Source organism: Platalea leucorodia, assembly GCF_965183815.1.
Source record: "Platalea leucorodia genome assembly, chromosome: 7".
Lineage (NCBI taxonomy): Eukaryota > Metazoa > Chordata > Aves > Pelecaniformes > Threskiornithidae > Platalea > Platalea leucorodia.
The window spans coordinates 4,799,801-4,823,207 of record NC_138829.1 but is presented as its reverse complement, the minus strand read 5'-3'; the positions used below and the strand labels follow the sequence as shown (position 1 = coordinate 4,823,207).

Sequence of the window (23,407 nt, the reverse complement as noted above, 5' to 3'; positions counted from 1 at the left end):
AAAGCTATTTATATGTGTGCGTTAGCTGTTTCATAAATAAGAACTTCAAAGCTTATGTTGCAGCTGTCGTCATCTTCAGTTTTCTGCCAGAAAGAAATGAAGATTAAAATAAAAACAGGCATGCTTTGCTGTGTTGCATGTGGAAAGCATTAAAGAACCTTGTAATTCAAGTTACTTCAGCTTTCTTTACTTTCTCAGTTGGCGTTGCTAGGATGCTAGAGAAGCATTAAATACTGAGGCAGTCACAACTGTAATGCATCTGAATGAAGGAGCTATGCTATTTGAATGTTCTCTTTGAAAGGTAACTTCTTCTAAATTGTCTGATTCTTATTTCCTTTGAACAGTTGCTGGCAGTTCCTGTAGATAAAGTTGTTAAACTATATAGAAGAGAAACCTGGGAGAGTCAGTTTGATCTATCAGATACATTCATCACACAGGTAGGTACATAAACCAGGTGCTTGCTAAATATTCCATAATTTAAATGTTATTCTGCTAGAAATTATCTTCTGGACAGCATCTCCTTTTTCTTCCCCCCACCCCGTAACGATTGCTCACATTTTCTATTTAATTTCTGATCCCGTTACTTTATGTTGGAAAACAAGGCAAGAGATACTAGGTGAGTGTCAAACATGTCCTTATGTGGCTCTGGTTCCCCTCTTTCATTTATAGTAACCCACCAAATCTCTAAGGTCTACTGGTGAGTCACCAGCTGCAGCTGAAGAACATCTGTTTTCACAAATTGCCCTAAATACATAGCTTTTTAGGGAAAACGTCAAGAGTGTTATTTCTGTACAGAACAGAGATATCAGTTGTTCACTTTATATTTTATTAAGTTGAAATTTAGCTGCATAATAGCCCTAACTGTGCCATGTTCTTTCTTTTGACCTCATTATATACTTGGAAATCTTTGTGTTAAAGAGGACCACTTTCCTAGTGTTATTAAGATACAGAACACACAGTCTTGGATTTTAATTTATGGAACTGTATTAAGTTCAAAATAAATAAACCTGTGTTTAGTGCTGTGTTTGCAAAATATACTGTGCTTCTGTCTGCCTGTCTAGAATCAGGTTTTGTTCGACCTCGTGGCAGCGTTTAATGACAGAAGATGGATATTCTTGTAAAAAAAGTGTGCTGCCTTTAAGGAATGGTTCTTGCAGGGAGCTACCTAAAGCCAGCTCTAGTACAGGAGGCCGGATTTGATTTGCTAGAGATCCTTATTTTTTAATTCCAGAATATCTGTCTATTTTAAGCTCCAGAATAAGAATGCTGTGTATGCATTGGTAAAATTTTTTTTTTCTATTTTATATTTTTTCCTTAGCCCTTGAATGTTGTGGCTTGGTCTCCTTGTGGGCAGTATCTGGCAGCTGGAAGTGTGGACGGGAGTATGGTGGTGTGGAATGTGGAAACCCAGGAGTGCATAGAGAGGTATTCAGTGTTGTTCCATAAATCCCTAAGTACATGTTTTTTCTTGAAATAGAATTTTTTTATTTTTTCCGTAAAACTTATTTGTGCAAACGTAGAACCCTGCCTCTTGAAAAGCCTTAACAAGATTTACAGGGCAAATCTGTAAGTTTTCCCCTGAAAACAAGCACCCCAGGAGACAGCGTATGAAGGCTCAGATTGAAGAATAGCATTTACCTGCCCTCGTGGATGGTCTCCCAGCTGCTGGTGGGGCTGGGAGCACATCCACAGAGAGGGAGCCAAAGCACACAGGTCAGAAGAACTGTGTCGGGTCTGGGTGGCGCTGGGAGGCTGGGCCACCGCTCCATCTAGACTTGAGCAAAGAGAGGAAGAGGAGGGCTCTTCTCTTGTGCGACCCAAGTGAGGTGCACAAGTACTGCAGTTCACCTGCTGAAGGGAATTCAAGGGCTGCCATATCGTTTCCGTGTTCTACAAGGAAGCAACTTCCACAAGAGTATAGCTCTTGGTGGTAGGTAGAAATGTGGCATTGTTTTGCCTTCCTCCACCGTATCCAGAATGCACAGAAGTATGTCCTGATTCATGTCATATACTATTTTCCCTTCTGCATAGCTAGAAGGATCTGGAAACATGACATTCCTAGAAATAGAATAGGGAAGGGACATGAATGTGGATTTTGTTCAAATTCCATATCCTACTTTTCTGTGTGCAAGTATCTTATATTACTTTTTAATCTAATAGTTGATTAAAGGATAGTTTTGATGGAAACAAATTTTCCTCAGATCCCAAACCCCAAGATCATTGGCAGTAATATGTATTTTCTAAAGCAAGAGGGAAATACAGATACATCAGTCAGCCATCATTACCTGGAAGCAAAAAAGGACAAACTGACAAATTGCACTTTATCTTTGGTTACTTAAAGCATCTCTCTTTCAAAAAAAAAAGAAAAGAAAAGAAAAAAAAAAAAGGTATGATTAAATGAGGTAGAGAAGAAGAGAAGGGATGATTTATATGTCTGAATATTTTGGGTAAGAAACATGATTGTTACTGTAACGCCTATGTTAAGAATTAAAGACAGATTATGTAAATAATTAATGGGAGGGTTTTTTGTGAGAATAAAGGGTGGAAAAGATAGAGGATTAACTCGTCAGTTTGGTACAAGAGCAACAACTGAATGTTCTTTTTATAACCGGATGATTCTGGAATGTATGACTGCTGGGGAATTACTTTGTCTTTTCTACCTGTATCAGGAAGCTGTTGTTTTAAGAATATGATTCTGTTTGATTTTTAAAGCTTAAATGATTTTCTTCATAGAAAAGGAAGACCTGCTGTATTTTTTTATAGTAGCCATTTATTCGAAATGTGACCTATTAATTATTTTATTATGTGTAACATCCCAGTAACATCACTTTCTAATGCTAGTGAATATTGCCACTTTTTACAATAACTCTTACGGATGTTTCTGCCCTGAGAACCTTACTAAAAGTCCATTATTTTTATATTCTTTTTAGGATGAAGCACGAGAAAAATTACTCAATTTGTGGACTGGCGTGGCACCCCAAATATAGGCAAATTGCTTATACAGATACTGAAGGAAATCTGGGCTTGTTGGAAAATATTGGTGATGGAAAGAAACCAAATGACAAGGTGGTCAGTACCAATTACTTCTTAAATTAACAAGATGATTTAGGTTACCAAATTATATTGAACGCTCTGTATTGTGTGTTGAAAGTTCCCTTTTGTGTGTTAATTCATTCTTTGAATTCCGTGTCCAAAAGAAGTTTTATGATAACTGTTAACCTGGTTTTAGGTTGCCAGTACAGTGACAAAAGACTACAATGATCTCTTTGATGGAGAAGACGATGACTATTTAAATGGAGATATGATTGAACCACAGTCTTCCCCAAAGGCTGGAGCTAATGAAGATGATGGTGGTGATGATGATGATGACCTTATGCCAACTTCAGGCCATCTCAGGCGGGCAATAATTGATGATGATGATAACTCACTAGGTACAGAATGAACTAATTTTCCAGAGCTCTTTAGTGCTGTTATTGGGTTGATCTCTTGGCATCCTCTACTCAGATACATTCTGCCTTATTTTTCCAGAGAAATCTGTACTGTTTTAATTATTTTTACCTATATTCTGTCATAATAATATGTGTAATTTATTATTTTGTTTTAAACTTCTAGATATTGGGATGATAAAAGCTAATTCCAATCTCCTTGAAAAGGAAGATGACGATGATGGTCAGACTGGTGGCTTTCCAGCTTTACCACCGTCGTCTACACAACAGCCTTTCTATGATGGGCCAATGCCGACCCCCAAGCAAAAGCCCTTCCAGTCTGGCTCCACTCCTGCACATCTCATGCATCGTTTCATGGTAAATCGCACTGCTGCGTGGTTAGGTAGATCTAGTTGCTTTGTTACTATTGTCCAGTTCTTGCTGTGTCTTAATCTACTCTTTTCCAAGATTTTTGATTCTGTTAATAATTCACAGTGTGAAGCTAAATGGTGGAAAGTAGCTTTATGTTAGTGCAAAGACTGCATGATGTTATGCTTTATATTTTGGTTGCTTTTGATGTAGAAATAAATACTTGGCTTTAAGACAAAGGCAAGCGATACAGTTTGTACCCGTGCTATTGAATTCTAGGAAATCTTTTTTAAAATTCTGTTTTAGCCAGAACTTGTGGGTATTTTTGTGCTATTAAGACTTGTACGTGAATCACCCACTATTTCTTTCTAACTGCAAGTTCTTCACACTTAATTTTGTAAGGAGAAAGATGGCTAAGCAATGAGGATGAAACTAGTTTCCGCCTAATTCAGCTGTTTTAGCAACTACAAGTCCTGACTGCACAAGTCTTCAGTCTTCCTCCAGCCTCCCACATACTGTTGTTTCAGATGAGAAAGTTGTAGCAGGCTGTGTGCTTGTATAGGGCGGTATGCTTGAGTTGTTGTTGTTGTTGTTGTTGTTCTTTTTAATAGGTATGGAATTCTGTTGGTATCATTCGCTGTTACAATGATGAGCAAGACAATGCTATAGATATAGAATTTCATGATACCTCCATACATCACGCAACACACCTGCCAAACTCTCTGAATCACACGATGGCTGACCTCTCTACTGAAGCTATTTTACTAGCCTGCGAGAGTACAGAGGAACTTGCAAGGTAAGTCATGGCCTTGCTCTGCAAAACCCGTAGGATGGAATTACACTTAGCTTGTTTCAAATATTTCAGCTTTTAATTTCAGCTTCTATCACTTTTTGAGATTTTTGGCTTTTGATCGTGCTTTTTATTTATGGAACCACTTTCGAGGAGGATTTTCACACCCACCCACTTGACACTTCAGGAATATTGAAAGATGTATTTTGTTTCCTGAGGATTTTTTTAAATTCCTTTTTCAAAAATACATATATATATATATATATATATATATACTCGAAACTTCAAGCATTGCTAGCTTAAAGGAAACTGTAAACACGAACAATACTTTTTCAGTCTGCTCAGATCAAAGATAAATCATAAGGGCTGTGCTATTTCTTTTCACACTGTTGCTAAGGAGACATGTTTTGGAGATACCCAAAGAATTATAAGTGTGAAGAACACAAGTTTATGAAAACTGTAGAAAGATTTAAGCAGCTGGGCCAGCTAGACTCTGTTCTTGAATTTAATAACAACAGGAACAACATTGTATTGCTGGTTTCTGTGGAAATACCTCGCAGAAAGAATTTTCTTCTTATTTTCACACGTAACAGCGTTGTGAGAAGTTGAAAAGCATCCTTTACCTTTAAAAGTATTAATTGTATAAATTGGTTGTCTGACTCTGAAAATTTCAATTTTTTTTTCTCAATGGAAGTGGATAATCAATCAAAAGCCGTGGTGACTGTGAATTGGTCACGGGCATTTTTCAATTACTAAGATGGCAGAACTGAAGTTCCTAATTTTTTTTCCCTTTGAAAGATAGCATAATATGACAGACTTGTAATGAGGGCTGATATTCAGGGGTACTGAGCACCTTCAGTTTTTATTAATGTTAATTAAGCAGTACACTTACCTGTTTCCATCTAAAAAATCTCCCCTCAGACCTTTAAACTGTCTCTGCTTCAGGCTTTAGAGGCTTTAAATCTACAGTGTTGGAAGTCGAGCTGGCTCTTCAGTTCTTGAATAATAAGAGTAACACCTTTGCCGACGACCAGTTGTAATTTGTAGTTCCTCTCTATGAGCATCACAGATTCCAGGTCTCTGATAAAAACACAATATATTGGTGTATCTTCAGATACTGTATTTTTCTTCCTGTTGCGATATTTGACTCTTGTTCTTTGTCTTTGCTTTAGCAAGCTCCACTGCATTCATTTTAGCTCATGGGATGCAAACAAGGAGTGGACGGTAGATATGCCAAAGGATGAAGACATTGAGGCTATCTGTCTAGGTCAAGGCTGGGCTGCTTGTGCCACTAGTGCCTTGCTAGTTCGTGTGTTTACGGTTGGAGGAGTTCAGAAGGAGATCTTCAGCCTCCCAGGTCCCGTGGTGTCTATGGCAGGACATGGAGAGCAGTTGATGATTATTTATCACAGAGGTAGTTTTCTCCCTTCTGTCTCTTTGGAACTGGGGTTATGTTGTCAATCCTCATCTGTTACTGGCTTCAAATACTGGTTAATCTGTACATAATCACCAGAAGCATTTCATTCTTCTCTTCCTGATGATGCTTTTACTGTCACAACCCACAGATCTTCGACATCTGACAGCGAAGCCTACATTTTATACTGGGATGCCTGGATTGACCTGTGGGGAAGGGGAGAATTTTATAACAGTGACATTAATAGATTAAACTTGGGTTTCAGATATGCCAGAATGAACTACTATAGGAAACTAAGGAAGTAGTTGTTACGGATGCTTTGTATGTCCAAAATGACATTGCTTGTCTGACAGTGGTATTCATGGATAACTCTGCATTAGAATTAGTTTTCCATTCAAAAATTAAATTTAGCCAAGAGACAAGACAATTCTTTTGTTTTCTAACATAGTCATCGAACAACTTCTTCTTAGGTACGGGGTTTGATGGGGACCAATGCCTCGGAGTACAGCTGATGGAGCTAGGAAAAAAGAAAAAACAAATTTTGCACGGAGACCCTCTTTCTCTTACAAAGAAATCCTATTTGGTATGGGTTGGATTTTCTGCAGAAGGTAAGAAATACCTGCGTGAGTGACACTGAGAAATCATGAAGCTATTGGGGGAATTTTGGAGGAGAGTCTGGCTAATTAATGCTCTTTTAGTTATGGTGATCTTGGGACTTAGACTTTTTTTCAGTCTCCTCAATGCTGAACAAAATTCTATTTTTCTGTTCTTTCAATATATTTATCGGAAATCTTTAATATGTTTCCAGTATTAATAGAATACACTTGAATGTTATCAGAACTTTTTTTTCCCCGATTGATCACTCTGCTCAGCAAAAAGAAATAAACTGTATTAGTACGCCATAATAGGCATATTCAACTATCTTGTCAAAAGCCTTCCCAAAAAAGCTGGTAGCTTGGGGGGAGTTTTTATGATAACCAGAAAAAGTAATTGTAAAAGAGCTAATTCTCCTTGGGAATCTACCCAAGTAGTAGGAATTTGATTTCTTTATAAAATGCTTTAAATTTGAATTTGAGTCAGTTAAGTAGCAGTAGTGTTGACTGTCAGAAGGTGGCGCATCTTTCTAAGGGAACTAGTTTTTCTCAGCTAGGTTGTCCTGTTTGGGTGAGAGAATGTCGTATTTGAAATACCTAAACCATCGTTTCCCAGCAGTATCCAGCAGTTCAGACTTACTCATGTTGTAATTAGTTGCCTGTCAGAATAATTGTTTTCACTTGTAACAAACAGGTACCCCTTGTTACGTGGATTCTGAGGGAGTTGTGCGGATGTTGAATCGAGGACTTGGGAATACTTGGATTCCAGTGTGTAACACGAGAGAGCATTGCAAAGGAAAATCTGATCATTACTGGGTAGTTGGCATCCATGAAAATCCCCAGCAGCTCAGGTCAGATATTTCACAAGGAAGCACTTTGTTTGTCTTGGTTTTAAATTACAGAGCGTTTCTTACTAAGAGAAACTGGAAACAACTTTTACTAAAACAGGTGGCTAGTAAGTATGCACAGTAAATGATCTAGTTCATGAGTGTAATTGTGCATGGATGTTTCATTACTAAACTGGTTTTGAATAAACTCATTAGAGTTTTATAATTTGTAACTGACTAATTGTAGCTTTTTGCCTTGGCTAACAAGGGTGTGCACTTTATAATGGAACCACACATCTGATCCAGACACATTTGTAAGACTGCATTTTGGTAGAGAAACCTACTAAAAAGTTATGGTTGCTGTTAAGAATCTGCTTCTGATGTTGATGGTTCTTTTTGTTTGTTTGTTTTTGCTTAGCTATGCCTTCCCCTTTTGTCCCTTTGAGAAGAATCCAGTCCTGTAACTAATCTACATCATTAGGCAGAAATAAATCAGAACTGTCTGTTATTATATCAATATTTGAACTGTGGCCATGAAGAACAATTTTAAATGTAAAATTGCTCAAATATTTAGCTGAGAGTTAGCTATTACTTCATAAAATGTGATACTGGTGATGTCTAAATAACTCTGTCTTTATTGTAACACACATCCTGGACATTTAGTTGCTAAGCTTTGTTTGTAGTCCTCTTTATTCAGTGTCTGTGTCCTTTTCCTACCATCAGCTCACATATTTTACTGAAATTTAGGCTCTTTTACTTTGCTAGTCATGCACAATTGCAGAGGTTGGTGGGAAACTGCATTTTATTTAAATCAATGTGACATTCTTTGTAATCCTCTGTTTTGTAACAAGGGAAATAATTTGATATCACTGGTAAACGTCAATTCAGTGTCTGTTTCTTCCTCCAAATTATTAATAACGTTGGCCTCCAGAAAATTCACCAAAAATGTGCAGGACACATCACGTTGATGGGATGGTCAACTGTGAGTCTGTCATAATGAGTTTTTTCCTTCTCCTCCAAGAGAGAGAGTGCTACTCTGAGTTGCAAAGAACATTTTATTCAAAGCCACTAGCATATTAAAGATAAGAAGGGGGGGAGGGTTGTAGAAACACCATATGCCTTAATTAACACAGATAGCCAGAACACTAATGCTTCCTGTTCTTTTTTTTTCTAGTGTCTGAAACGGTAGCTTATAAAACCAGACGTTTTTGTCAGTGCTGCATTGGTGCTGCTGGAAATACAGCTCTTCCCCAATCAATGTTTTGTTTAAGTGATCGTTACCAGAAAGTACTAGCTTAAATACAAGGAAACAATAAGCCTACGCTTTTAGTATATGCTTATCTGTTTCACCCCTCTTTTTTTTTCCCCGCTGTGTGTGTCTGAACACAGCACTCTTCTCATGAAGTCCAAAACTCCTCACCAAAATAAATGGTAGACATGCCTGCTCTTTTTCCAGTGGCCTTCAGTTGTTCAGTAGTTTCAGATTTTAATAAATTGCCTTTACATTTTGTAATAGCTGTTGAATCGCGTGTTGTGCGAGATAGAGATCTGTGTCTGTTACGTGCCACATTTGGAGTTTCTGGTGTGAAGAAGAGCAGCATGTGCTTTGCTGGTTTTAAAATCTTCTGTTGGTTACTATGTAAAAATAACCCTTTATAACGCAATCTTACATATTGCTATATTTAAGTCAGCAATTTAATTACTACTTTTTAAAGAACAAATCCTCTTAAAGTATCCTGCTTCTTAGGAGACGTGATTTAGATGTAGAACAACTGGTGACTGTGGGTGATGAGGATTGTATGTGTTTTTTGTTTCCCTTGCGCAGGTGTATTCCTTGTAAAGGAGCCCGATTCCCTCCTACGCTACCACGGCCTGCTGTAGCAATATTATCTTTTAAACTTCCTTACTGTCAAGTTACAACAGAAAAGGGACAGATGGAGGTATGGAATGGTGTTGGGTCCACAGCTGATACTCTCAGATGTCCCCATAGTAGGGATTATACAAGATTCCTATTAATCATCTCTACTATGAAAGAGGGTAGTACAAACTCTGAGTAAGACACGTGGCTAAGGAGGTTATTTGGGTTCAGTGTTTTGTAGAGGTTTTCTGGCTTGGTTTGGTTCATAACTGTTGCTAGAAGAATACAAAATAAAGCTGTTGGAGCTGATGCAAGGTTATATTGACACATAATCTGTTTCTGACCAATGAAGTCTGTCTATCCCCCCCCTTTTTTTTTTTATTTTTTTAGTGGGTAGTGATTAATATTCTAGGAAGCACCACGTTTTGAGATCCAAATCAAGACCTTCTTAAAGGTGCCTGGTTTTTAATATTTTAGGCATAACAAAATTTCTGGAAGATGGTTTTTGGAAAGATGTACTAAGTGCTCCAGTTCATATAATCTCTCCAAAAAACATAGGCCTTCAGGCTTGACTTATTTTCTTAAGGTGGAGGCTGGTTGAAGCAAAATGTACCTGCAGAGAACTTCTAGAAGAATATCTGTATTTATTCTTCAATTTTTTACAGGTTTAAATATTTCAGTCTTGTGGGGTTCAGCTGTAGTGCACAAAATAGAAATGAACATAAGATTCTAACCTCAACCTTAGAGACAGTTTAATGCTATTTGAAATTTATTCTCTTTGATAGAAGTGTAGATAAAAAGTTTCAATAATAAACACTGTGTCATTTTTAATGAATTCTCTTCATTCGGTTCAAGTCTTTTTGTTCTTTATTTGATGGAGTATGTCTTCCACCCCCCCACCCCCCAAATAATAGAAGGGAAACACAAGGAACTATTAATTTAGCTTGAGGGAATAGGTACTTGTGTGTAGGTGAAGAAGCAGATTATTCCAGTACATCTAATGAAAACATACTGGATTTGAATAAGTTTATAATTACTTTGTAACAGAGCTAGCCTGGTCTAATAGCCATACTAGTATTTCCCTGAAGAAATATAACAAGAGTTTTATATTTTCTGTTTGCCTGTCTCACAGATGATGATTACTCCTACAGTTACTGAGTTATTCTGGAATGCTTCCAATTTGCTGTGGGACAGAAGTTTATAAGATAAAATAATCAACTTGTTCTAGAATTGTCTGTCCTGGTAGCATACTGGTGAACATGTAGGTCTCGTCCTGCTGAAAGCCTGTAATATAAATGGAATTTAACATATATGGCAACTGTTTGGATCAGTTTGTATACGGATGGTTGTTAGCGTGGCCTACTTTTTCCTCAGTAGGCATTGGCTTTTAAAGCAAATTGTCTACCCCTCACTATCATTATAAGATGAAAGGAATGTTGAAGAATAAATTGATAAAATAATTTGTAAATTTTTAGGCATTGAGTCGTGGGCTTTTTTTTCCTCCTCTTACCTCCAGCATCCTTCTTTCTCCCTTTTTCAGGAACAGTACTGGCGTTCGGTTGTATTTCACAACCATGTGGATTACTTATCAAAAAATGGCTATGAACTTGATGAAAATACTAAAACTCAGTCAGTGAAAGAACAGCAAGAACTTTTAATGAAACTGTTTGCCGTAAGTACAAATAAATAAAAAATAGAAAGAATCCCCGAGATTTTATTTTGAGTCAATGGCGTTTGATGTAAATTTTGATGCAATTCCTCTTATTAGAAGTCTGGCTAGTGAGTGGCAATCCAGCTAGTTCACAGACTGCGATAAGAGGTGGACTGCAGTTAATATTGTTATTGCTTATTGGTATGAAGGGTGGGAGGATGAAGGAAAAAAAAAAAAAAAAGACCTTTTTCTTTGCTGTGCAGCTCATGATTGTTGGTGATTTGTCTTTGTTCATTCACTCCACCCAGACCATAATATTCTGGTCCTAGAGTCTTGAGAGAGCTGTGTAACTGTGAAGTGTGTAACTCTCAAGGCTTCTTTTCTTTCAGCTTTCTTGTAAACTGGAGCGTGAATTTCGTTGTGTGGAACTTGCTGACCTCATGACACAAAACGTCGTGAATTTAGCTATCAAGTATGCTTCTCGCTCCCGAAAACTAAATTTAGCTCAGCGACTTAGTGAAATGGCTGTAGAGAAAGCAAGTGAGTTGGCAACAGCACTGGAGGATGAAGAGGAGGAAGAGGATTTCCGAAAGCATTTGAGTGCTGGGTAACACAAATTTCTGTGATTAAAAACCTGGGAACATTTTTACCGAGCTATTAATATTTTGATCCAGTTGATGCACTTTTCTGGACCACAGTTTGCAATATTTTTGTTATGAAGTAATGCTTTATGTTGCTCTACTTGTGCACATAAAATGGTACGCTCTTGTTGATATCTTGGGAGGACTCATTGGTACCAGGCTACTAACACAAAGGGAAATATTTCCACTCCTTGCTTGCTGTATGTCTGTGTACAACAGCTTCAGAGTCAAAGCCGACTCAATACCAAGTTGCTCTGGTTAGAATTTTCTCCCCCCGCCCCAGCTTATGCTGGTTTGGTTATTTGACTCCAACCTATTTTTTTTTCCCTCTTTGTCTCAGTCTCTCTATCTCACTTCATTCCACACCTATCTTAAAATCCTTCTATCTTTCTCTAGCCCTCCCCTCTTTTAGTATCTCATCTCAGGGTATCTTATTTAGTCTTATTCTCTCCTAACTAATCTCAGCCCTTCAAAGCTATGGAAATACTGCAGGTTTGCTATGCATTTCCCCCGCCCCGCCCGTATCTGTGCTATCTACCTTTCCTCTCCTACCTGCATCTGCTTTGCAAAGCATGATGAGGCAAAAGATGTGTGCTGTTTTTTAAAAATATAGACTATACAGAAGAGCTGTGTTCTTGCTTGGCCTCTGGATGGTACAGCAGTAAGGAAAGTAATTGCTAACCACCAATCTGATAGTGCAGAAAAGTCATGATGTTTTGTCAGAAGCAATGTCTTCCTATAGCAATTTCATATACGGAGTTTGGAACTTACTTAAGCAAGAGGAAGAGAGAAGTCCCTGAACTTATCTGTAGCCTTTCCCTTATTCGTCTGTGTGAAACTACACATTTAAAACTCCTTTCTAAATGCTCTACCTTATTCTTCTGGATCATGAATGGAACCTATAATCCCATCTCTGTGACTTCAGCCACTCCGAGGGTTAAAATTAATCCCAAATACTATATTGTTCTCTGTGCCAGATTAATCACTGACACTGTGGTTGAAATAAAGGAACCTTTAGTTTATGTATGCACGGATTTTAGTAATCAGCAAAGATTAGGAGGGAAATGCAAGAAACGCACATGCTACTATACTGGGAATTTAGAGAATAATCAGATTAAACGTTAAAACTCGCTTCCTAAGCTTCAGACTGAAAATATGATCCATGTTACCACCTGTGTATTTATTCATGTATGCAGAAAAGTAATCTAGTAGTATTTATGATATTGGAGGTATACGTGTTTAAATGGAGATCACAGAAGATGCTTTACGTTTGCATTTATATTTGCGGCAAAGTGTTCTGGCAGCAATAGTGATGCATTCTGAAGGTGGAAAAAGGTTGCTGTTTCTGTGCGGGTGCTTGCTCTCGTGAGCGGAGCTCTTAGAAGGCCAGTGCGTGTACTTTTAGCTAAGTGTGAATTTCAGGCAGTTTAGTACCCGTGTGTGGTCTTTCTTAAAACTACGTGAGTACCACTTCAGGTGACTGCGCTTGGTGTTTCAGGGTGAACTGAAGTGGTTAATGAATCTTCATTTTATTTTTAGTAATCACCACAGTTTAATCAACAGTATAATGCAAATCAAATGCCAAATGTTATTGTTCTTATTTCCTAAATTAGATAAGTAAGTTAGCCTTCCTTTGTTCCAGTTTTCTTTCCGAGTGTGGCGAGCACTTCCTTTCTGATGAATTCCTCCCATTTAGTTACAGCAACTCTGCCACGGAGTGGAGTCGGCTGCCAGTCAGAAATGTTCAGCAGGACCAAGAAATGGAAGATGCTGAGGAAACTGATGCCTATGAGGAAGCAGAAGAAACACCAGAAGTGCATAAACAGAGTAAGAAAAATGTCTTCTCTAAGTAGGCTGGAAGTTATCTAGATGTGTCTTTCCCAGACTTAATAAGGAATTCTGGAAAATTCACAGATAATTTGTAGTTTGGATAACTCAGTCTATAGGACTATGCAAAGAATGGGGTTTTCTGTCTATTGTTTTGTTCTTTTGACATAAAATTTAGGAAAGACAGGCACACCACCTGTCAAGGGGCACCGCAAGTGAGGTACAGGAGGTTTGATTTAGAAGCCATTTACGTAAATAGAAAATAATCCCATTTGTTTCACTGACTTGTGAAACCCTGCAACTGTAGCAGGGACTAGGTTTTCTGCTCCCGAGTTAGAACAGGTCTGGTAGTTTCTGATCTGTCTTATTTGGGTGTCGACATGTGAAAAACTACACAGCAGGAATAACGGGGTGACGTGCAGTAACTCCTGCCTCTGAGCTTCCCGTTACCTGGAATTCCCTGTGGGAGATGAGTGGTAGTGCCTACCTGAGCAAGCCTGTGCCTGCAGTCGCTGCAGAGTAACAAATTTAGTGTATGTCATCTGCTCTGTAGCAGCTCGCTCGTGCATTGTACTTAGTACCTGAGGGACCTTTGGGGAGTTTTTCTCTTGTCTGATACTATTTCTAACGGACTGGGTCACCTTGTGAAACAGTTACTTTGGTTTCAGCTCAGATCTTGCAGGAGTTGAATTGATAGACACGGAGTTTGCTGGGCACGCTTTAAGGAATAAGTTTAAGGTTTAGGGAATAAGTATACAACTCTTTAAGTTAAATGTAGGTAAAGATAACAGATGGTTTTGTATAAGTGTATGGACAATTTGAAAATGAGAATCATGCTTTAAAATTGCTTTACTACAACTTGCTTGTGTGTTTGCGGTTTTGTTTTTTAACAAGTTATGCTATTACATTTTATTGCACTTAAATACCATCCCCTTTCTTTGTTCTGAAGGGCCAAATCCTTTCTCCAAAGGTGTCACTTCAGCAGAGGTGACTACTCCGAAGTCTGGTGAGTAAATCTCCATTTATTCCAGGCCAAGAATTCTGTCATGCTTCACAATACCTGCTCCTGTTTTTATCCTCCATTCTCCCATAACTACTAAAATGCAGTGCATAACAGTGTTGTCAAGTGGTGACTTGCACTGATTATTGCTGTCACGTTTTTAAGAGGTTCCCTATTCCTGTTGATGTCTTCATTAGCTAATGATGTTCCATAACACTATGCTGATGGCCTTAGCTGTGCCAAATGCTGAATCAGTTGTCTGCCTGGCTGTGTCATGAAGGCATTCTTTGGGACGGGGGAAGAATGAGAACAATGATCAGTTGATTTGTTTTACTAATCACAGGCACATTTATGGGTTGCACTTACAGGGCAGAATTAATAACCCTGCCGTAGAACTGTGAGTCGGAGCAGGCAGGGGCAGAATGCGACCTCTTGCTGCTTCTTGCTTCTTCCCTCCTGCCAACCCTCTAGCAAGAATAATAGGAGTGGAAACGGATTTGGGAGTGGAGGAAGTGCTGGGTCTTCCTGTGGATTTGTATTTTAAGCTGTTGGTCCTGTGTGTCATTTCTGATGACTAATAATAGCTGAGCATCTATAGTGTAACCTTCATGGGCTTATTAAAGTGTCTTTCTCTTTATCCGACCACTTTCAAGCCTGGTGGGATCTTCTTTTCTTTGGTGTGGAATAGTTGGTGCCTTTGGTTTAGTTCTCCTCTTCAATTTTCAATGAACAGAGGTTGGAACATGCAAAAGGAGTGTTAGCCTTGTTCTTTGGAAATGAGGCTAATGTTGTTTCATCTACTCATCTAAAATATGCATGTTGCTTCATAGATTTATATATGTGTGTGTGTGTGTGTGTACGCACACACACGCACACGTTTTTACGTTCTTTTTTCTTTCCTATTAAATAGTTCTAATTGCATCAAGCAGCCAAGGACGAGTGAATCCCTTTAAGGTAAGAATTTTGCAGCTGGTTTGATTGCAGTGTTCTGAAAATCACAACAGATTATTATATCCAAAGTTTACAGTATAACTATGATGGATATCTTGGAGGGACAGAGGAGAAGAACATGACAGAAAATAAATAAAATGTCTATTTATTTGTTTTGCTAGGTGTCATCTAACAAAAAGGACACAGTGGTCCCCTCAGCAAATGTTCTAGACACTATGAGCAAATACTCAAAGAAAACTACTTTGTCTAGCGGTCGAGCTGTAAACAAGCAGAACCCTCCAGTTATAAAGCCTCTGATTCCCAAACCCAAGTCCAAGCAGGTAATGTTTCTACCCTTTTTACGTTGTCTCAGTGAGCAAAGAACACTAAATTGAATTTTACCAGCTTTTATCAAGTACGAAACCCTGTTGACTGAGTAAAGCATCTTAGATGGCAAAGTTCATTTAAGCATACTGCAGAAACTATAAAAGCACATGAAACAGCAAAAAAAAAAAAATTCAGTTGCAGAAATTACATTCTGCACTGAATCTTTTGCTTTTATTTTAAATAGTGTTAACTAAACATCTGCTGTGCTGAAATTGGATGGACTAGAGGCTATATTAATGCAAGTGATGATTGTGTCTTTAGGAAAGGCTTGGGTTTTGTTAGGCTGCATGGTACGTGTTGCCTGAGAGTGAGCTGTGGTGGGTGTGTTTTGTTTTGTTGGTTTTTTTTGTCTAACCTCTGTTTTTATAGGCTTTAGCAGCCTCCTTCTTCCAGGCTCGCACACCTAACTCTAGTGAAAAAACAGTGGAAGAAAGAGAAGAAAAAGCAGGAAGCGAGTCCCATGAAGTCAAAGTCCCTGCACAGGAGAACACTGAAAACAAAAGGTGAGTGGACACTTGCATCTCAATGCCATATGCCAATTTTGATGGAATAGCAAGTCCAAAAACTATTTTGGACTGGTTGAAGTAGCACGACATCAAGATTCAAGTGCTAGCTCACAAGTTGTCACGTTTGTGATCTCGCTTCAGAAATTTAGTAAACTGCTACTTACACTGTACATATTATCAAGCAAACCTGCATAAAACACATGGGTTGGATTTCCAAATGGCCACATTACAATCACAGTGAAAGAACGGAGAAAAGCATTGTGTTCGTTAAATCTTTCCCAGTGTGCATGGCAGTGTTATTCAAAGTAGAAGTTTTGCGGCAGCCTGAGACAAATACATGTATGAGTGAATAGTAAATGAACAATGCAAAATGTAATTTTGGAGCTCTAAGCAGCAAGTTTTGCCTTGATGCTACTTATGCATCTGATAACGACCTTGGAATGATAAATGAAACCACGCTGCTGTGCCCGTTCCAAGTATAGGAAATACTTAAAGTTTAAACATCTCTAGCAAATCTCAAAGGAGGTCTAAAAGCTAAGGGGTTTATGTGGAAGTGTAAAAGCTTTATTTCAGCGTGTTTTTTAAAAAAGAAAACAAACAAAAAACTTTCATCACCTAAGGAGCATGTCTCTCCTTAGCTAAGACTCTAATCTGTCTTCCTCTGGAGCAGATGTATTCTCTAACAATCCCAATCCTCATGAAACGTGCATTATTATAATCATGTTTCATTTAGACTTCATTTAACTGAGGAAGATGAAGGTAATTATTAGTCATTTGGACTAGCATTCTTTTCATTAACCTTTACAGATAATGTTATAAAACAAGCGGCAAGGAGAATTGTGAAGAGGATTAGCTGAAACATGCTAATATATGTGCTCTATTTTTAGGTTGATGGGACCCTGTCAGAAAGGAAGAGAACCATTATGCTTTGTCATTCTAAAACCGAAATGTTAATCTCCGTATATATCACAGCTTTAATAAAAATGCTTGACTTAGTCTTGCCTTGTCAGCATGTTCTTTAAGCATACTGCAATAGGAGAAAGCAAACTGCTGACTATATATATGTCTTTTCTTTCAAGAACAAAAAAGTCCAGTTAGGTGTTGTTTAGAAATGTTGGTTTGGGGGATATGGTTTTCCTATAACCTTCTTAAACGCACAATTTTTGTGTGCTTGTTTCAGACCAAAGACAGGATTCCAGATGTGGCTAGAAGAGAACAGAGCAAACATTTTGACGGGTAATCCTGATCTGAATGAAGCAGAAGTAATAAAAGAAGGCATGAGTCGATTTAGAATGCTGTCGTCAGAAGAAAGAATGGTAAGAAAGCATTCCCTAATTCTGGGGGGTTTTTTGAGAATTGTTTTCCCCCGCGGAATCCCTTGGCTATTTTTGGTTAGGAATTTTTTCTTTAAATTCCACTGTTCTCCATCTTCATGGACTTCAGTTTTGAATTGGGCCATGATCTATGACATAGTTTATAGTTTCATAAAGTACATCGGAATAACAAGTAGTAGCAGAAAGCAGCTTTTCCAAAGTGGGGCATGTGAGAGAAAAGTAATCAATGAAGAAATAACAAAAGGCAAGGGAAGGAGTTAAAAGTGACATAGCCAGGCTTAATTCATTGGGGCTTAAATTTGTTTTAAGGCCTTCTGGGTTTCTTATTTGTCGAGAAAGACAACTAAGAGCTTCAATTTAATATACAGGCTCAAATGAAGTATAATTTTGAAGGAGAATGCTGTTACAAACAAGGAAAGTGAGGAAATTATTCCTAACTTGATCCTTACTAGTTCTTAACAGGAATTATTTCGGTGGTTCCTTATAATCGGAGAAAGAAGGTGTATAAAATAAAGTGGTGAAGTTTGTGGCCTAACTTGTAGTTTCCTGTTTAATGATGTACTTTCTTCCAAGGTGTGGACCGAGAAAGCAAAAGGAGGAATGGTTAATGATATAACAGAAGATAAAAAGCGAAAGCGTCCCACAGCTGATGAAGATGAAGCGAAAAAGAACCAGGAGCAAAAATCAGAGGACTCAAATTCATCCAAAAAACCAAAGCCTTTAGATCAATCTACAAATGTCAGATTGTCAGCTTTTGCGTTCAAGCAGAGCTAAGTAATGTGGTGCCCTCTCAGCGCCTGGTTTCTGAAAACATTAGCTAGTTCTGTATTGAGAAATTTGCTGCTGTGCTCAAAGAGTACTTAGCAAACAGAGTGCCTTGCTCCAAATAGTCTTTTAGAAAGTATTTTATAATCAGTTCTTGAGAGTTGAGTCCACTCTCCTAATTTTTTGCAAGTTACTAGCATAAAGCTTGAAAGCAAAACTAATACTAATGGACCTGTTACCTAGGAGCACAGTTCCACACAGCGTTGTGTAGCTGTGTGCCTCGATACTTGTAATATTTGATGCTAAATCCAGATCAGTCATTCTGGGGAGGACAAACTACGTCCAAAAGCTGTCCTGTGGTTTTAGAGAGGCAAAGTGATGGCTTCTATCCCATTCCTTCTGCCTGCTGCAAACGCTTCTAAGAGAAAGACGCTCAAAGAAATGGGAGCGAGGGGAAGATAGCTTAACAGGGTGCTGATGTTCAGCTGCATTTTCAACATCGGTGGCTGTGATGGTGGCAGAGAGCAGCCTGATAGGGTCAAGGAGAGAAAACCAGGACAGCAGCTGAATTAGGAAGGTCAAGTGTGCAAAAATGAGCCATTCCAGTTTGTGCAAATGTACTTTCCCAATCTGTGCCTCAGCAGGGTCCAGAAAGTGCTCAGAACTTGAAAATCTCTGTATTGTTTTATGTAATGTTTGTTTTTAAAATAAAATGTGGATGTTTCTTCGTTTTAAGGTGCTGGTCTTGGCAATTTTTATAACTAAAGTAAACAGACTCCTACCTACAAGTCATAAGGCAGCTGTGTTTACCTTCTCTGGAGAAAAGACAGTATGTCTAATAAATGTGTTTGAAGCAAACTCAAAGTCTGAAACCTTTTTAAGGATAAGGTAAAATAATTTAACTTTAGCATAACAACTGAGACCGAAGAGCTCTAATTCAGGGTTTTTTTCTCCCTGGGTTTGCACGTCCTTTCATCATTTGCTTTCTTTCATTCTTTGTCTTCACATTATTACTGAAAAGGCCAATGACTGTCCATTTAGAACACATTTTTAACACTGAAATCCGTAGATTGAAGATTCAGTGAGATTTCTGTAAAAGCCACTAGACTTCTTTAGCAATTGTTGTGGGTTATTTTGGAAAAAACAGCTCCTGTTTTCACTGTATGTAAAAAAAACCAACCAAACAAACCAAAAACGGGGTCATGATGTCAGCCAGGGATGGTAAATACAAATAGAGAAAGACCTGAAGACCTGTCAATTTAAATGCTTTTTTTAATCCACAGTTCTTACATATTGTTACACGTTTTATTTGCTTAATGCTGATAGTAGACAGCAAGCAAAAATTAATGTGAGTAATAATTTTCTGTATTGCCATAATGCAGGAAGTTCAGGAGAGTAGTGGCATATTTGTCTACATTCTTTGGAAAGAAATTATTGTGTTGGAGACTGGAATTTATTTTAAGGCAGTAAAGCATATTTCCACATTTGGGTGCATTGGAGACAAATGGAATTGCATTGGTAGGAACAACATGCTGATAGAAAATTCACTGTGAGCTTGGTGAACTGTGCAATGTTTTCTTTCTGCCAGACTAGGTTGCTCTGATGATGACTTGAGCATCTTGACCGCGGTGCTGCGAGACGGGCTGGGTGTGAACGGATGGCCTTTCTCTTAATCTGTATACATATTACCCATATTCGAGCCGAGCTGCCTGCCAGGTATGCTTTCTACAGGCCAAACACGAGAAGTTAAATCCGCCTCTGCCGTAAGTAAGCAAGCTTTTTGAGTGACTCCTCAGGGCTTCTGTATAAAGGCTGCATAAAATTACCCGAGCAAGATATTTATACCTTGGGCTCGGGACATTGAAGCCAGTTGTGCTTCTGGCTGTTGGGAGCGTGTCTGTCCGCCGTCCCGCCCTGCTGCGCAGGCTGTGCTTTGCTTCAAACTGCAGGCACAAATCCGGTACGGTTCCTGTTCTACAACAGAGGCATCCGCTGCTGCAAAGAGCTGGTCCCGCAAAGCATCCAAAGTTCTTCTGGCTCCTGTAGGAGGGAGGAAATGTCCAAAGTAAACTTCCATGAGAGTTTTCTGAGAGCTGGACGTTTGCAATCACGTAGCTCTTCTGAACAAACAGCAAAGGTCTGTTTAAAGGGAGGCTCCTGCCTTTAGCGGAGGGCTTCATGGAAATCTCTGGGGACGTTGGGCACCATCCTGCGTGTCCCTGGTTCCTGTTTGCTTTTCTCCTGGCTTCATTTTTCGCTTGGTAATGCTTCTGGGTTTCATCAGACCCGATGTCTGCAGCCCTGGGGTCACAGTCTGGATCTCCCTGCTAGCCCCACAGCTGGTTAGAGGTGGCAAAACTGTTTCCAGCATCAGATTGGAAGTTTTACATCGGAGCTGCATGGCTGGTGATGGTCATTGCAGCAGTGATTTTTAATTATGACAGTTGCCACCGTCCACAGCAATAAAATAAAGAGCCAACAGGGGCTATCGAGATCATGGAAGTGTGTACCCGGCTGCTTTTATGCTGGGAGGATCATCTCCCACTAGGCTGTTATGTTTCTTTCATCAAAGATGAAATTTGCTCTATTACACAGCTCCAGGCCGAGCTACAAATACACCCTCCGTCACCTGGAGCCTTCCAGGGAGCTGCGCTGAGCCAGCCGGGAACGGGGCGCGCTCATCCAGCAAAAGCACCAGCAGGACAGCGCTAAGTATAACTTTGAATTCGGGTGGAAATGAAATGCCAAACCAAAAACGAATAGAAAACATGGAATGGATTTTCAAGTGAAAACAGTTTAAGTCTTGACTATTTTTTTTTTTTTAAAGATGTTCCCCAAAGAATTTAATAGAATTTCACCGAATTCTTCAGAAATGCTTGTTTGTCCTGAATTTGCTTTCTTTTCAATGAAAAACCAGGTATTTTAAAAAACCCAATCTGGCAACTGTGTCAAGGAACTTGCCTGATGTTTGTGGTTCCTACTGTGCTCAGAAAACCAGAGAGGGAGGGTTGCACCGCTGAAATAGCCGACCTTGGGATCAGATTTGAAAGGCTCCAGCTATTGACCTGCTGCCGGGGCTCTGCTGTGACCCTGCTCTTCATGTTGCCGTGCCAAAAAGCTTCGCTGCGTCTGAACCCAGCCCCGACTCCCCTACCTGATTTGTTGCCATTCCTCTTCAAATCCTGGGAACACAAAGCACCTTCTCTTCCTCGCTCTCTGAGCCTGTTGTCCTCTTCTGTTTCATTGCGTTATTTGACCTTAAAAAAAAAAAAAAAATCCCTTTCTCGTGCACTTTTTCTGAAGAAGAAACTCATGTTAAAAAAGTAGCATAAGAAAACAGGTAGCAGGTGCTGGAATCTGCAAAAGAGAATATTGTTGAATGTTTGTGCATGTGGCATTTTGTTCAGTTGCCTCTGTCGCTCCATATTTAACCCAGAGACGCTCCTTGCTGGAAAGGTACGGCTACTAAAACCCAACAAAAATAGTCTTAAAATGATGGGCGGAGTCTGACAGCTTTTCATGGGGGATATAATCCAAAGTAGCAAACACCTACCTCCCTTGTTCTGCAGCTGACAGAGCATTTCAAGCCCTTTATCTTACAAAAACATCTATAAATTACCTACTAGGGCGCGTTGGAGTGTTGCTAACCTGTTGGACTTCAGAGGGAGTGCCGGATCTGCAGGAAGCTTGGTATTTATTCAAAGAACATTTGTACTATAAATAAATAAACTATCCGGTCATCTCCTAAAGAATATTTTCTTTGGCTTTCCCAGCACTTGCTCCATAATATAACTTTGCTACGAAAGAAAACAACAACGCTGTGACACCGCCGAGCTGAGCTGATAAAACCAATGCAAAAAGCCTTGTTCGCCTTTGGAGCATCGTGTTGCTGTATTGGGCGCGAGCTGAGCGTGGAAGATGATAACAGGTACGTTGGGGGAGGAAAGTGCCCTTCCCGTGATGTTTTGTTTTCTACCTGAGCTACTTGCTGCTGCCTGTCCCTCGCTGCCGGGCTCGGACCCGCGGGCTGGCAGCCGACAAGGCGGGCGATGCTGCAGCTGGGCTGCAACGACATCGCTGAAATCCTATTTTGCATACTCTGCTCTTTTTTTTTAATGACCTGCAATGCCCAATCCTGACAAGAAAAATCTCTCTGCCCTTCGCGTGCCATGAATCTGCGTCAACTTGTGTTATTTTGGATTCGGAGAGTTTCTTTCACTGCACTTTAAATCCTAGCGCCAAGCAGCCTCTGGTGAGGATGCTGAATACGTGTGGTGCAGAGCACGGAGCGGCAGCTGTTTTCAGGCAAGCGGTGTAAAGCTGATCGCTGCCTTTCATAGCAGGAGTTCTAACTTTTGTTGTTGTTGTTGTCACTGTAGGCAGTGGGTGAGATTAGAAGGTCTATTTGCAGCACGACACCCAGCAAGTTTATCTCAAGCATTTGGTACTGGAGTGTGATAGCAAATATCTCTGGGCAATGCAATTGCAATTAAGATACTCATCTCCAACAGAGAAGAAAGATGTCTTCTCCTGACTTCTGGGGATGTCCTGTGTCTTCAGTTTCCATAGCAAACCTGGTCCATCCTTGGGTTAGCTCTGCTGGCGTTGGTTAGGGACCTGTCGGTTCTCCAGGGATTCTCCTGTGTCCCTCGCTGAGGATTTGCATCCACCTAAAGCGACGTTCCCGTGGCTTGCTTGGAATTGCATCCCCTGATTAGAAAATTAACAACCGTTGGTTATAGCTTCTCCCTTTGTCACTGCAGGAGTGAGTAATGCCATCAGACTCGAAGACCCTGTGTTTGGACAAAACATCTTCTGGCTATGAAACGCACCTCAACTTCTTTCCAAAGAACCGAACTGTGTTGGTCATGCAGTGACTCAGCTTGGTGGTCCCGGATGGCTAGTCCAAGGAGAAGACACCAGCGGTGAGAATTGCCTATGAGAAGGTTGAGTGTCTCATGCAGTAGAGTTTTTGGATGGAGAACAGCAGAGCTGGCTGCTTCTCTCTCCTCCCGGCTGATGTGCTGCCGTATAAACGCAATAGTCCTTTATTTACTTAAAGGCAGGCAAAGCACGAATACCTACCCGTC

The 23,407-nt window shown here is 39.6% G+C and overlaps 1 protein-coding gene across 1 annotated transcript in view; it reads left to right on the top strand.

Annotated features, from left to right (window-relative positions):
• Window positions 1-18,326, top strand: part of WDHD1 (WD repeat and HMG-box DNA binding protein 1) — a gene marked incomplete at its 3' end in the record, with an annotated part of 30,205 nt that extends 11,879 nt beyond the window's left edge. The window contains exons 8-26 of the mRNA XM_082316850.1: window positions 345-437; window positions 1,319-1,425; window positions 2,931-3,066; window positions 3,230-3,431; window positions 3,613-3,803; window positions 4,406-4,590; window positions 5,757-5,998; window positions 6,469-6,606; window positions 7,286-7,442; window positions 9,244-9,358; window positions 10,817-10,948; window positions 11,317-11,534; window positions 13,265-13,395; window positions 14,345-14,401; window positions 15,306-15,349; window positions 15,508-15,666; window positions 16,082-16,215; window positions 17,399-17,534; window positions 18,126-18,326. Coding sequence (XP_082172976.1) covers window positions 345-437; window positions 1,319-1,425; window positions 2,931-3,066; window positions 3,230-3,431; window positions 3,613-3,803; window positions 4,406-4,590; window positions 5,757-5,998; window positions 6,469-6,606; window positions 7,286-7,442; window positions 9,244-9,358; window positions 10,817-10,948; window positions 11,317-11,534; window positions 13,265-13,395; window positions 14,345-14,401; window positions 15,306-15,349; window positions 15,508-15,666; window positions 16,082-16,215; window positions 17,399-17,534; window positions 18,126-18,326 — 2,778 coding nt within the window. The remainder of the gene's footprint in view (window positions 1-344; window positions 438-1,318; window positions 1,426-2,930; window positions 3,067-3,229; window positions 3,432-3,612; window positions 3,804-4,405; window positions 4,591-5,756; window positions 5,999-6,468; window positions 6,607-7,285; window positions 7,443-9,243; window positions 9,359-10,816; window positions 10,949-11,316; window positions 11,535-13,264; window positions 13,396-14,344; window positions 14,402-15,305; window positions 15,350-15,507; window positions 15,667-16,081; window positions 16,216-17,398; window positions 17,535-18,125) is intronic.
• Window positions 18,327-23,407: the final 5,081 nt, after the last annotated feature.